Raw genomic sequence first — 13,222 nt, forward strand, 5'->3', positions numbered from 1 at the left:
CTCTTTCTCTGTGCTGAATTTCACTCCACTCTCTGAGTCTGTGTCTACATTGTTTGTAAACAAACCGGTTTTACAGGTATTTTCAACTTAGAATGGAGCGAGCTTTCCATGAAAGACACTCCACCTTCCCCCACGGACACATGTTTTCTTAGAAAAACAGATTCACAACACGAAGCGTGCATCAGTCTTCTGTATTAAAACATTGGTTTGAACACCATGGGAGCTGTTTTTAATAAACTGCTGAGTAAAGAATAGGAATATTCCTGCTGTCAGCAGTATTGTGTATATAGTTGACCCTTACCTGAATGAAAACAGGACATAAAGAAAGGGTTTCAGAAATCAAACAAAGCTTTATTCCTGTGCTTACAGTTTGGGTTATGCTGTTATGCTTCCTATGCTGATATATGGGTTTTTCGCACAAAGCCGTATTGAACAGTATTTCTCGCGTTGTGAACGTGTGTACACAGCTGTCCCCCCGAGTTCCAGTTAGTGTGTAATTACACATCAATGAAAAGAGAATTAGCTCACTGATTTTTTGAGTTTTACGTGGAGGCTGTGAACATTTTCACAAGTCGTGGTCTTTAAAATGCATTTGGTTTGAAGGCTTTCTGTTTCCCTTGCGAAGATATGAACAAAAGAAGCGTGGTAAAAAAATGGCTTCAAAATGAAGCTGTGTCACTCTTCTGTGCTTAGTGCTTAGTGCTTACTCTGCTTAGTGTGTAAAACACTTGCAGCATTGTGGGTGCTGTGGTTTAAATGCTATTGGCTTGTGAACAGCAGTGAAGGCTGTGAAAACAGTAACCTGTCCCCACACACCCTGCCCCCACTGCAATTAGAATATACACAAAGCACTGAAATTTTTAAAGTAGATGATCAGGTGTTAACTGGAGTAAAGTTAGCTTGAAGTACAAGAATGATTTTGGCATGTGTGTAGCTTTTTCACAAAACCTCCTAGAGTTACGAAAACGCTTGCTGTGTGTACAAAGTACATTGTTACTGTTTTCACAACCTGTTAAATAAACACAGCCAAATTGAAACGCTTGGAGTTTGTAATGTAAGGGCGCTGTGAACGAGTTAAACTTTAATGCAGGAAAAATACTGATTCTTATGGAAGCCCGTTTCCACCAGGGAGTAAAGAAAAACATGCTAGGGAGTGAAAAAAAAAGCTATGGTATTCTCTCCGATGCAGTGCAGTTAAAAAAAATATATCTGATGCTGTTCCTAAATTAATATCATTTATGACCATCAGACCCTTTATGCTCCTTTTCTTTTTTCCAATGGATTGAACAGGGAGAGGCATTTCATTATGTATTTTTCACTGATGAAACAACAGTGGCTCTGGAACAGTTTTCAACCATGTCATTTTATAAAAAGGGGAGATATGTGAACAAGCAAAACCCAAAATATCCACCGAAGTATAGCCTATTCTGCTCTGATAAGAGTAGAGGGGGTGGAAAGTTGTCTTTAAAATGCATTTGGTTTGAAGGCTTTCTGTTTCCCTTGCTAAGATATGGACATGCGTGGTAAAAAAATGGCATAAAAATGACAAAGTGAAGGCTGTGAAAACATTCACAATGTACTTTATACACAAAGCAAGTGTTCTCACAACTCTAGGAGGTTTCGTGAAAATGCTACAGGCGTGCCAAAATCGTTTTTGAACTTCTAGCTGACTTGACCGACCCCGGTTTTCATTTTCAGATTGTGAATCAAAAAAGGCATTTAATAAACATGCATTTGTGATTTTAATCAAAATGGGGTTAGACCATTAGATCTGCAATACTCTTCCTCGTGATCATCTTAGAATCTTTGTGTAAGCTTTAAGTTTTTTTTTTACTTTTTAATTATACACTTGAAACACTTGAATTTTGTAAATGCAACACACATTCCGTACAGATACAGTACAACCACATTCTCCTGTCTTCCCATGGTGTAAAACGAATTAGCAGGTGATTGAGATAAAAATGCATCACCCATTGAGTGGAATGTTCTCATTTGTTCTCAGATATAAAAAGAGGTGATAATTCTTAACAATTCCGTGTCGCATTAACTAACTCTTCAGTTTATTCTGCCAGACAGTACATGAATATAATTATATCGTTATTAATTTGTTTAGGTACGCGATTCCATATTATATTCCCTGTTAATCAAATTCTAAAGGTATGCATTTGTTTAATCCAATAACGAGCAAATTCACAGAAAAGGTTCACAAAGTATATAATCTTATTATGGTCAGAAGGAGCACGTAAAAACGTTTCCGAAATAACCACATGTAAGACTTTGATCCTTAAAATGTTTAGGGAGAAATGGAATACGGATGTGTATTTTTTCTTTAAACTACCAAGACCAGCAATATACAGTACAGTTTATATAATATTTTCATGTTCCTAAATTAATATATTTTATGAGCATGCAAAAGGTATGGTGAATCGGAGATTCTCAAGACTTACTTTGTGTGATTGGAAATGAATACGTGATCGGATCAACTAAATACTAGTTACTTTTTGTCAATGAAAAAATAAAGTTTTTTCATTTGCCAAGACGATTACAAAGAATGAGGACCAGGGTAATACTTTGAGTTTACAGCTTGTCCAACGTCATTCATTATTAATACAATTAGTGATATCTTCGGTAAAGACTGAGAGCAGGAACATTCCTATTCTTTACTCAGCAACTTATTAAAAACAGCAGCCACGGTTTTTTACACAGAAGAGTGACACAGCTTCGCCTTGTGAATCTGTTTTTCCATGTTTACAAAGAAAGTGGAATACAGTAATACTACCTGCTATATAGATACATATTTTCTAGATGTTTAGATCCTTAAATTAATATAATTATTTATTTCTTTTGATACATGATTCCATACTATATTCCCTATTATAAAACGAATAATTCCGGTCCTGAAATCTGATTGGCTGATACACATTCGAAGCCGTGCTATATTCTCTAATATACGCACACCCCGGAATTTTGACTTCACTGAGTGATAAAGAAATTTCAAAGACTACTTCTTAGCGTAAATAAAAAAGCTTGGATTCTCATGTATCTGATATCTTTTTCTGCTGTCTTTGTTGCGCTCTTGAGGATCCTTGTGATATTTTGAGCTCTCGTTGAATGATAAGTGTCGCATAGTTTAAGTCATTTTCATTCTTAGAAATTATGAAACACCCAGTTTAAAGCAAGGGAGTTTTTATGTCTGTTATAGTAAAAGAAAATTCCTGACGAACTAGGGATTGGACACTTTTTCAGTGCTTGTACAATCGATGGAAATGTTCAAATAAATGTGCTAAAGAAATAAACAAAAAACAAATCATTTATTCCTTTATCATATTGGCTAGCTAATGTCCTCTCTTTGCTAATTACTTGTGGCTGTGTTTCTGCGTTACGTAGCAACGAGGGACTATATTTTCAGGTGGAGGAATGTAAACAGCTTAATTTTCATGTTAAATAAATTTAAAAAATTAAAATTCATTCTATACAGAAATCGCATATTTGGGGACCGTTTTATAAAACTTTTATGCTTAAAATGTTTAGGGAGAAATGGAATAATGGTCTGTATTTTTTCTTTAAATTACCAAGACCAGCCATATACAGTACAGTTTACATACAGCAATATGTTTATGTTCCTAAATTAATATCTTTTATGAGCATGTGAAGGACATGGTGAATAGGAGATTCTCAAGACTTACTTTGTATGATTGGAAACGAATGCGTGATCGGATCAATGAAAAGCTGTGGTGTTACTTTTTGTCAATTAATAAAATAAAGTATTTTTGTTTACAAAGACAGTTACAAAGAATGTGGACCAGGGTAATACTTTGAGTTTATAGCTTGTCCAAGGTCATTCATTATTAACATTATTAGTAATATCTTCGGTAAAGACTTTGATGCATAAAATATTTCAGCATCATTAAAATATTTATGATAAAGGTGGTAGGTTGTGTACTTTTGTCCAACTAAGCAATCTTGCTTTCATAAAATATACCAATTTTTTTAATATATGATGATTAACATACTGTAATACAGTTTAAATTTAAAAGTCTAAAGAGTATACAACTTAAATTCTTAATTGAATAAAGATAGTCCCTCAGCAGTGATCAGGATTCAAAACCTAATGTTTTCTGGTGACAGCTCTAATGCTGTACAGGAGAGGTTAAGCTTTATTTTCTCCACCTGCCGGTTTTACAAGGTGATTCCGGATACTATTAACATAATCTAATTTGCATATGGTAGGATGCGGTATACTGTGACACGCCCACTGTGTTATACCACAGCATACCGCACTTGTTTTGAATGGCTGCATCTGTATACTCGATATAGAGACCATCACAGCTGTAGCTCATCAAACCCTCAATTCACTACACCTATGTTTTCCCAAACTGGCTGACAGCCTAGAGCTCATTGTAAAAACACTCAAGGACTCAATGAACACACAGCTTTCTACACAATTATGTGTAACATTCAAATGCATTCTACGTATTTCTAATTGATGAGACTTAAGCTAACATGATTTTATCTCTCAGATAGTTAACATTTACAAGTAAAAAAAAACTTGTATTTGGCTGCCTGTGATTAATATACTTTTTGATACAATTTGTCAAACAGTTATCTCTCCCATGGAACCGCTTACAGGAATGCCTTGTTTTATTGCTCAATAGTGACTTTAAGGAGGGATAAGATCACCCTCAGATTGGTATAGATTCTCTTGTAGAGCTCATTATAGGACACACAATGTATAGATCTGACAGGCAGGTGTCAGAGTTAGAGAGTAAATGCAAACTGAAATGAGTAACAACAGACAATTCAATTTAATCTGACTGGGCATAAAACAGCAACTAGCTATTCAATTTAAAAAATAAATTAAGATTCTTTAAAAGATTTATGCCAAAGTACAAGTACAAGTACCTTTTTAGAGCTTGAATAATAATAAATGTTGTTCAAGACATTCATTTGCAGAAACAACAGTGGATTTAATGAAAGCCTCTAGTATCATAGAAGATACAATATAAACAAAGAATTTGAGAGCATTTTTAAATATTATTAAATCAGGCTCATATATGCAATCTGCACAAATTAGCAAAAGACGACTGCTCTTTGGCTGTATAGTAATTACGAAAGACATTAATAAAGTTTTGGGTCACACTGACTGCAATCACTGCACAGCAATAATTCAGAATTCACCACTACAGGAGCCCTCAGTGCTCACTCACTCTTGGAGGTAGGTACCTTGCTCATAGCCATCACAGCTGTTAAAGCTAAAGAGTCCTGTCTAAAAGGATAGTTTTAAAATTACTTTGCTGTTGTCATCAACCTAAACTGAATTTAAACCCTGGAGAGTTGTAATGACACATGGACAGTTTTGTGGCCAAGAGAAGAAATAAAACAGAGATGAGGATTGTAGTGTGCTCTCACGAGGCACCAGTTCTGTAGGGTTTGGGCATTTACTGGGACAATTATGAATTGTAGCAGTAAATCACAAAATGATTCTTTTAATGGCTTTAGAATCCAACCATGCGATATAACTCAAACAACGCACACACACAGGTACTAATACACGAGGATACATTTATGAATACATAGAATATGCATGTAAACCTAACAGATCTTATCGAGAGGGTTATCAGAATACAAAAGGTATATATTCAATCAGTTACGAAGAGTTACATATATCAAGAAAACATACGTTCAGTATATCATTCATTTAGACCGTTTCGTAATTGAACTTGGTTACAACTTCTACATTAGATACTCAAAACAAGTACATAACTCTTAGGAATTAAATTGATATCAACTGGTTGGGATAACAATTGAATTCTCGAGCTGTAATGCATTGAAGTTGAATACTCATCCAATCTCTGGGGATTCAGATCTCCTGCGGGCTCTCTGGCTCCGTGCCAGGCTGTGCTGTGGGGCTTGTGACGGTGCGCTGCTGATGCTCACTGACCGGCTAGTTAGTGTTGGCTTTAACTAGCAAAGTTTGTGCACAGGAGAAAAGATACTGTGGGTCAGCAAGTCAGGAAGAAGACCGGTTTGTTCCTGATGAAGAGCTAGTTCTGAATAGTGATTCAGCTGTCCACAGTTCCGACCTGTTCACGAGGCTTGCTGCTGATGCTAACCTTGGGTGGATCTTTTGGTTACGCGCTGGCCACCTCTGCTCTCGACTCTTAGAACAAAGAAAAGTTCTGGCACTCGGACACACTGGCCGTTCCGTGGTTGTCCGGGCTGAGTCTCAGGATGATCAGGAGGTGCGCTGCGAGAATGTCCTGCCCTTGGGAGCCATCTGCTCCTGGGCCGTCCTGCCCTGGAATTCTCATTTAGAATTCTCCTACTGGAATAGTCCCTAGAATAGTCTCCTACAGGCTCTCTGTGTTGCCTGTTTTTACCTGGAGGAACTTCAGCTCATTCATTGGCTGAAAGTTCCATGGGCATCAGAGTCCCACGTGGGTTACTCGGCCCTACCAGTCCCTGATTGGTTGATCAAGGTGAGATATGAGTCACTTACTCCTGACACCTAGGAATGCAGTCCAGATGTCCATCTGGCACTCCCTAGACAGATAGGCGCCAATGGATGACCATTGATCATGATAGCCAGGCTTAGCTAAGTGCATCCCCATTTGGGAGCTGTCCCTTATCAAAAGAAAACATCTTTAAATCAGCCTGCATGAATAGCTTCTCTGTGGCTGCACCACAGAGGTGAACAGAGAGATGAGGCCTCATTTGGGAAGCAACACTTAATTCTGTCTTATAAACAGGCATTGCCGCTACAGGATATTAGGTCTTACAATATTAAAAAATAGCACCTACCATTTACACATATGCACCAAATAATTCTACATCTGATCAATGCTGTAATAAATTGGGAACTTCCATTCAGCACTATTAAACTGCTTGGTAAAATACAGATTCACAACAACATCTAAAACATTGTCAAATAAAATTGTGAGAAAAACTCTAAAATATATAATAATATAAATGACGGATTATTTTCTCCATCAGTGTGAAATGATGAAAGTAAAACACAACACAACGCAATCTAAATGGTACAGACAAAACTTTCACTACATCTGAAAAACAAAATTAAAATGTATAAAAGTTTTAAAGATCCCAAATAAAAGAGAGGTTTGTTCCAATAATTCTGAATGAATTGTATTTCATGACAAGTATAGCCTTACATTACCCCAAGAATATGATCCACTACACCTGATAGACTGATCCGAGGAATATTCTAAAGCTGAATGAGTGAAGTACAAAAATACAGTGTATAAAATCAAATTGCCTGGAAGAAGCTCAGAAATAATAGTCAATAATAGCTCCACTTTTGCCATTTCCCTGCCTCTGAAATCATAACTTCTGCATAAGGAAGGTTTGATTAAAAAAATATATTTTTTGTTTCTGCAGATATTCCCCAGGTTGTGCTGTTAACTAAGGTGGATAACGCCTGTCCATTGGTAGGAAAAGATGTCAGGAATGTGTACAGGAGTAAATACATCAAATCACAGGTGAGTTTAAACTTTGCTATTTAATATTAATGTATTACTGTCTCAAGTTACACTTTAATAAAGAGAATGCAAACCTGACCTTAATATTCAAGAAATACTCCTTCAAGGTTTGTACCTTATTAAAATATTGTAATCAGCTTAAATTACTTTTGCTGATTTGCTTCATAATCAGTTGCCATCTAGGCTCCGGCTGGAAGGAGACAGTAAGAGCTCTGAAGTTAAGGGATCTTGTTAGAGTCTAACGGCCTCTGGGACTCTCGGTGAGGTATAGTAGGCTTAGATTATGCAGGAGATGCATTACTGAGGTGGGTCTTGGGTCTGAGACAAGCAGGTTGCAGCCTCTTTGCTTGGCCCAGTAATTTAGAAATGTGTTGTTGAGGAACTGAAGCATCTTCTCACAAAAGAAAGGAGAAAAGAGTCTGGAGAGCACAGGCTGTGTCACTAGTCTCCCTGCATACCAAGATCTGCAGACACACAGGCATTCACTGGGACATTTGACATTAATAGACATTAGATTCTTTGATGTTTACAGTATGTCTGCAATGTTTAAAGTACAATTAAATTCCTTGGACTTGTATGTTATATTTAATCAATCATCTGTCTTTCTTTATATTTCAGATAGAGAGGTTTCATCAGATATCGGGCATTCCTGTAAACTGCATTCTTCCCGTGAAGAACTACAGTGAGGAAATCAGCCTGAATGATGACATTGATGTCCTGGCCCTGACAGCACTGCTGCAGATACTCAGATTTGCAAATGGACACTTACTAAACTTGACGCAAATGGGATATAAGAAATAAAGTTGTAAAGTATTAATAACTATGCACTATATTTTAGAAATTTCGCTGATGCATATCTAAATTAACAGCTAAATTAACTCAATTTTGTTTCTTGTTTTTCTGATATTCTCATATATTTTTTAGAAATTTGACAAGGGAAAAATGCCTATGTATAAGAATATGAACAGAAAAAATAATAAAAACCACCTAATGCTAATATGAATTAAATCATTCATGAGGTTCTGCTTTACTCCAAGATATAAAGTAGCCGATACTGTATATCATTTTATCAAGCAGCCCACTGAAGCTGGCCTGGCCAGTACCTGGACCTCAGAAAGCTAGGTTGCTGCTGAAAGAGGTGTTAATGGGACCAGGAGAGAGCACTCCTTGAGCCCTTGAAACCATGTACCCCTTGAAAACATGAATTAGGATCCCATGCAATTCGAAAAAGAAAGTACCCATTTCTCCACCTTCAAGATCTTTTTATAACATTACTCTTATAATACTTACATCAATGGTGCTCAGATCCTTACAATTACTTTTTAATTCCAGTGTAACTTGTCTCCTGAGGCTATTTCAAAACTTAAAGTACAGCCCCAGTGGCATCAAGCCAGCAGAGCATGGATGGGATCATCAGCTGTTCCTTTGTCTTTCTATGTGGGAGTTATGATTCCACTGTCATACAGTTAAATATTCAATGCCTGGAGAATTCAGTTGCTATCCTGATACATGCTGATATCAATTTAATTAAAGTATCAGTTACTTAGGCGTATCTGAATTTGAGCATGTTAGTGAGACAGTCTAACAAGTTGGTGTAACCAATATTATATTAAATGCACAATACAACAGATGCAGCCATTCAAAGTGCGCAGCACAAACACGTACCGCAGGCATTCGGCTACATCATCGTGCGTCATCAAGATTAAAATGTCTTTACTGTGCCCATTTTAGTATTGAATATTTATATGGAATTTTACCACTGAAGGGAAATGTTAGTAGCTGAGCATTAAAAGAATAGGAGCATAAAGTGTGTGAAGGCCATAAACGATATTAATTTTAGAACATAAACATACAGTATTACAGTATGTAAACTGTATATGGCTGGTCTCGGTACTTTAAAGAAAAAACACACACAAGTATTCAATTTCTCCCTAAACATTTTAAGCATCGAAGTCTTTAACATATGAAATAACGTGTATAAAAAGTTGTAGTTTTAAGCTTTTCTGCAAATACGTTCGATACCGGAGTAAATTAGAATACTTCTTGAATTTGATTAATAGGGAATATAATATGGAGTCGCGTATCTAAAGAAATTAATAACGGTATAATTATATTCATGTACTGCAACACAATAGTATACGCTGTACAATGTCTATTGATTCAGGTGGGTAGCTGCGTCAGCATGCGTAGGCTGCAAAGGAACAAGTAATAGGTTTATTTCATGCTGAAAAAAAGAAGAAAGAGAACACAACATTTCGTCCGTGGAGCCTTCTTCAGGTGTGAGAGAGACAGGGTAGTAGGCAAAGGTAAAGTAGCGGGAGAACAAAGGTTGGGATGGAGGAGGAGTGAGAGGCGGGAGCAGGGGACAGAAAGAGAGGCCAATCAAGAGGTGTGAAGTCAGAATGGGTGCAGAGAGGTTTGAAATGAAACTTCCAATGAACGGAGAAAATTTAAAAGAACAGTAGTCTGTTGTTAAGAGAAGGGAGAATGTGTGATCCTAGCTGCAGAATAATTTTGGTTTCGGTGGTCTTCCTGATGTATGAGTTCGGAACACCATCTTTGAGAACACAGACGGAGAGATTAGAGTGGTCGTGGCCGTCAGAGGTGAAATGAGAAACAATGGGCTTGGAGAGATCTTTAATCTTCACAGCCCTGACGTGTTCTCTGAAGCGGTCTCCGAATCTCCTTCCTGTTTCTCCAATGTAGATGGCTGGGCATTTACTGCAAGAGATACAGTAAATAAGGTTGCTGGAGGTACAAGATGGTGTCTGGGTGATCCGGAATTGTCCTGAGGGGCCTTGAATGAGTGTGGTGGTGGATGTGTACTTGCAGGTGATACAGCGAGCTCTGTTGCAAGGGAAAGTGCCTGGTGTGGATGGTTGTTGAGGGTGGTCAAGGGAGCTGTGAACAAAGAGGTTACGCAGATTAGGTGGTCGACGATATGAGATGATAGGGCGATCAGAAAAGAGGGCCCCAATGGAGGGATCATCCTGTAGGATGGAAAAGTTCTGGTTAATGGTCCTGGGGATAGGAAGTGTGTTAGGGTGGTAAGGAAGCACCAAAGGAATGCGGTTGTTACGGCGGGAGTTCCTGATTGGGTTGATGGACCGGGGGGTGTTTTTGGCTCGGGCAAGGGCCCTGTCAATCACACTGCTGGGGTATTACAAACCCACGGATTCACACAGCTACCTCCTGTACAGCTCATTTCACCCCAACCACACTAAAAACTCTCTTCCTTTTTCACAGTTCCTTAGGTTACGACAATTATGCAGCGACGACATCGACTTCGAGAACCAAGCCCTCGAAATGTACTCATTTTTCATCAACAGTGTGATTGACAGGGCCCTTGCCTGAGCCAAAAACACCCCTCTGACCATCAACCCAATCAACCCAACCCAACCCAATCAACCCAATCAGGAACTCCCGCCGTAACATTCGCATTTATAAACAGAGGTTAAATATAGTTTTATATGCAAGCTGTGAACATTTTCACAAGTCGTGGTCTTTAAAATGCATTTGGTTTGAAGGCATTCTGTTTCCCTTCCGAAGATATGAACAAAAGAATATTGGAGCATGGTAAAAAATGGCTTAAAAACGACATAGTGAAGGCTGTGAAAACAGTCACAATGTACTTTGTACACACAGCAAGTGTTTTTGTAACTATAGATGATCACGAGGAAGTGTATTGCATGTCTAATGGTCTAACAAAAACTACAGTATGCTTAAGAGTTGTTAAACCAGATTTTATTTTTCGGCACAGCCAGCCGGCTGAACCACACAGACACCAGCTAGCCTGCTAGAGTGCCACAATTTGCATTCAACCACATCCCAGATCACAGATCAGTCCCAGTGTATGAGATATTACTGTTTAATCTTTGATCTGAGCTTATCTATGAAAAATAAATCTAAATAGTGAGAAAGCTATGATTAAAGTGAATTAAGGTACTTAGAATGCAAAGATAGTGATTTACATTGCATTGCCAGATTGTGAATCAATAAAGGCATTTTATTATACACGCGTTTGCTATTTTAATCAAAATGGGGAAAATGGGGTTAGAATTGCATTAGACACGCAATAAATTTCCTCGTGATCATCTTAGAATCGTTGACTAAGCTGCAAGTTTTTTTATAGCATTCAGAAATACAATCAAGAATAGTTTTGTGGTATATGCATAGATGAAACTTTTCTAAAATATATAACAAAATTAAAGACGATTAAAATCTGTAATCTGTAATCTTTCCACATGTAATGTCATCAGAAAGTTCAAGTAAGTTCCTGCTTTGTCTAACGATGGTATCAAAAAAGAAACCTGTGCTTAAAGATAATTAAGGGATTTAGAAGTCAAAGAAAATTCAACATCAGTCTGAGTCACTGTGTCCTTCCTATATAATAATGACACAATATGTCTTTTATGTGTCGCAAAAAACTGACTTGCTTTAACAAAATATAGTTACTAATCCTTTAGCCTGGCAATCTATCTGAATGCCCAACTATCTGAGAAGCCCTCCGTGAAACCAAAAGAACCAAAACTGAATGAGTGTTGATAATAAGAGAGAAAGTGAAATAATAAGAGTCCCTGTTACCCCCATTTTGATTTAAATCGCAAACGCGTTTAATTAAATGTCTTTATTGATTCACAATCTGACAAATGAAAGGTAAATCATTATCTTTGTCTTCTAAGTATCTTAATAAACTTTCAGCATAGCTTTCTCCCTGTTTAGATTTATTTTTCTTGGGATCAAACGTGGAAAGATTAGATTGTTATCATTTTTTTTAAATAAATTTTAGAAAAGTGTCATCTATACTAAAAACTGTATTTATTTAATGCCACTTGATAGTTATATTATTAGAGATAAGAATTCAAGTTGATACTGTTTACACTTTTAATTATTTTAAACTGTATTACAGCATTGTACACATGCTTAAAAGAGAAGAGAGAAAAAGCAATGTTTCGGCTATGAAGCCTTCGTCAGGTGTGAGGGTCTTCAGCTCAAAATGCAACACTAAATGTAATTTAGGCTTTTAACGGGTTAAACTATGATTTGGGCTCGCTTGACGTCACTGCCTTTCATCTGAAATCCTGCTTGAATCCTGCTAAACTAAAAATTAGACACAACAAGAGAAGAGGCTCTGGTGAAATTTCTCTGTGAACTGAAGAGTTAAAGTGTAAAATATAAAGTGTCTCCTCCTTTTAAACTTGTTAATGCGACACAGAAGATATTACTATATGAATGATGTAGCGTTTTTGGCTCATGTGGGTTTGCACCCTACACCATGCGATACCAATGTGTACATATAGTATGAGCATGTTGTGATATTTAGAAATATAAAAATGTCAATATACTGTAGTGTCCATAATTTTTGCTATTTTAGTTTTTCAAGAAATGTTTATTTGTTAAATGAAAACTCATAGCGATTGCTGGATTTAAAAACCCAACCTCACACTTATAAGTCAGCCACTTAAGCGATCACACCACCGATAAGGTCATCTGCAAAGCACTGAAACAGCAGAACAGCCCCAAAACCAGCATATCCACTTCTAGACATTACATTGACATTAACAGGGACACTCTGAGCAAGCGTCTGAATGAACACACTTGGTCTGTGTACTTCAGCCCTGTGTCTAAATGTGGAGAGAGGAGTGTAGGGGTTTTGTGCATTTGCTGGGACAATCATTAATTGTAGCAGTAAATCACAAAATGATTCTTCGAATGCTATTAGAAAA

At 37.2% G+C, this 13,222-nt stretch overlaps 1 protein-coding gene across 2 annotated transcripts in view; it reads left to right on the plus strand.

The window, feature by feature from the left end:
• LOC102697200 (interferon-induced protein 44-like) overlaps positions 1 to 8,493 on the plus strand; it is a 111,486-nt gene extending 102,993 nt beyond the window's left edge. For both annotated transcript variants that reach the window (XM_069180168.1, XM_069180169.1), the window contains 2 exons: positions 7,396 to 7,496; positions 8,115 to 8,493. In XM_069180168.1, coding sequence (XP_069036269.1) covers positions 7,396 to 7,496; positions 8,115 to 8,297 — 284 coding nt within the window. In that variant the 3' untranslated portion in view covers positions 8,298 to 8,493. The remainder of the gene's footprint in view (positions 1 to 7,395; positions 7,497 to 8,114) is intronic.
• Positions 8,494 to 13,222: the final 4,729 nt, after the last annotated feature.

This window comes from Lepisosteus oculatus, chromosome 18 (genome assembly GCF_040954835.1).
Source record: "Lepisosteus oculatus isolate fLepOcu1 chromosome 18, fLepOcu1.hap2, whole genome shotgun sequence".
Taxonomy (NCBI): domain Eukaryota; kingdom Metazoa; phylum Chordata; class Actinopteri; order Semionotiformes; family Lepisosteidae; genus Lepisosteus; species Lepisosteus oculatus.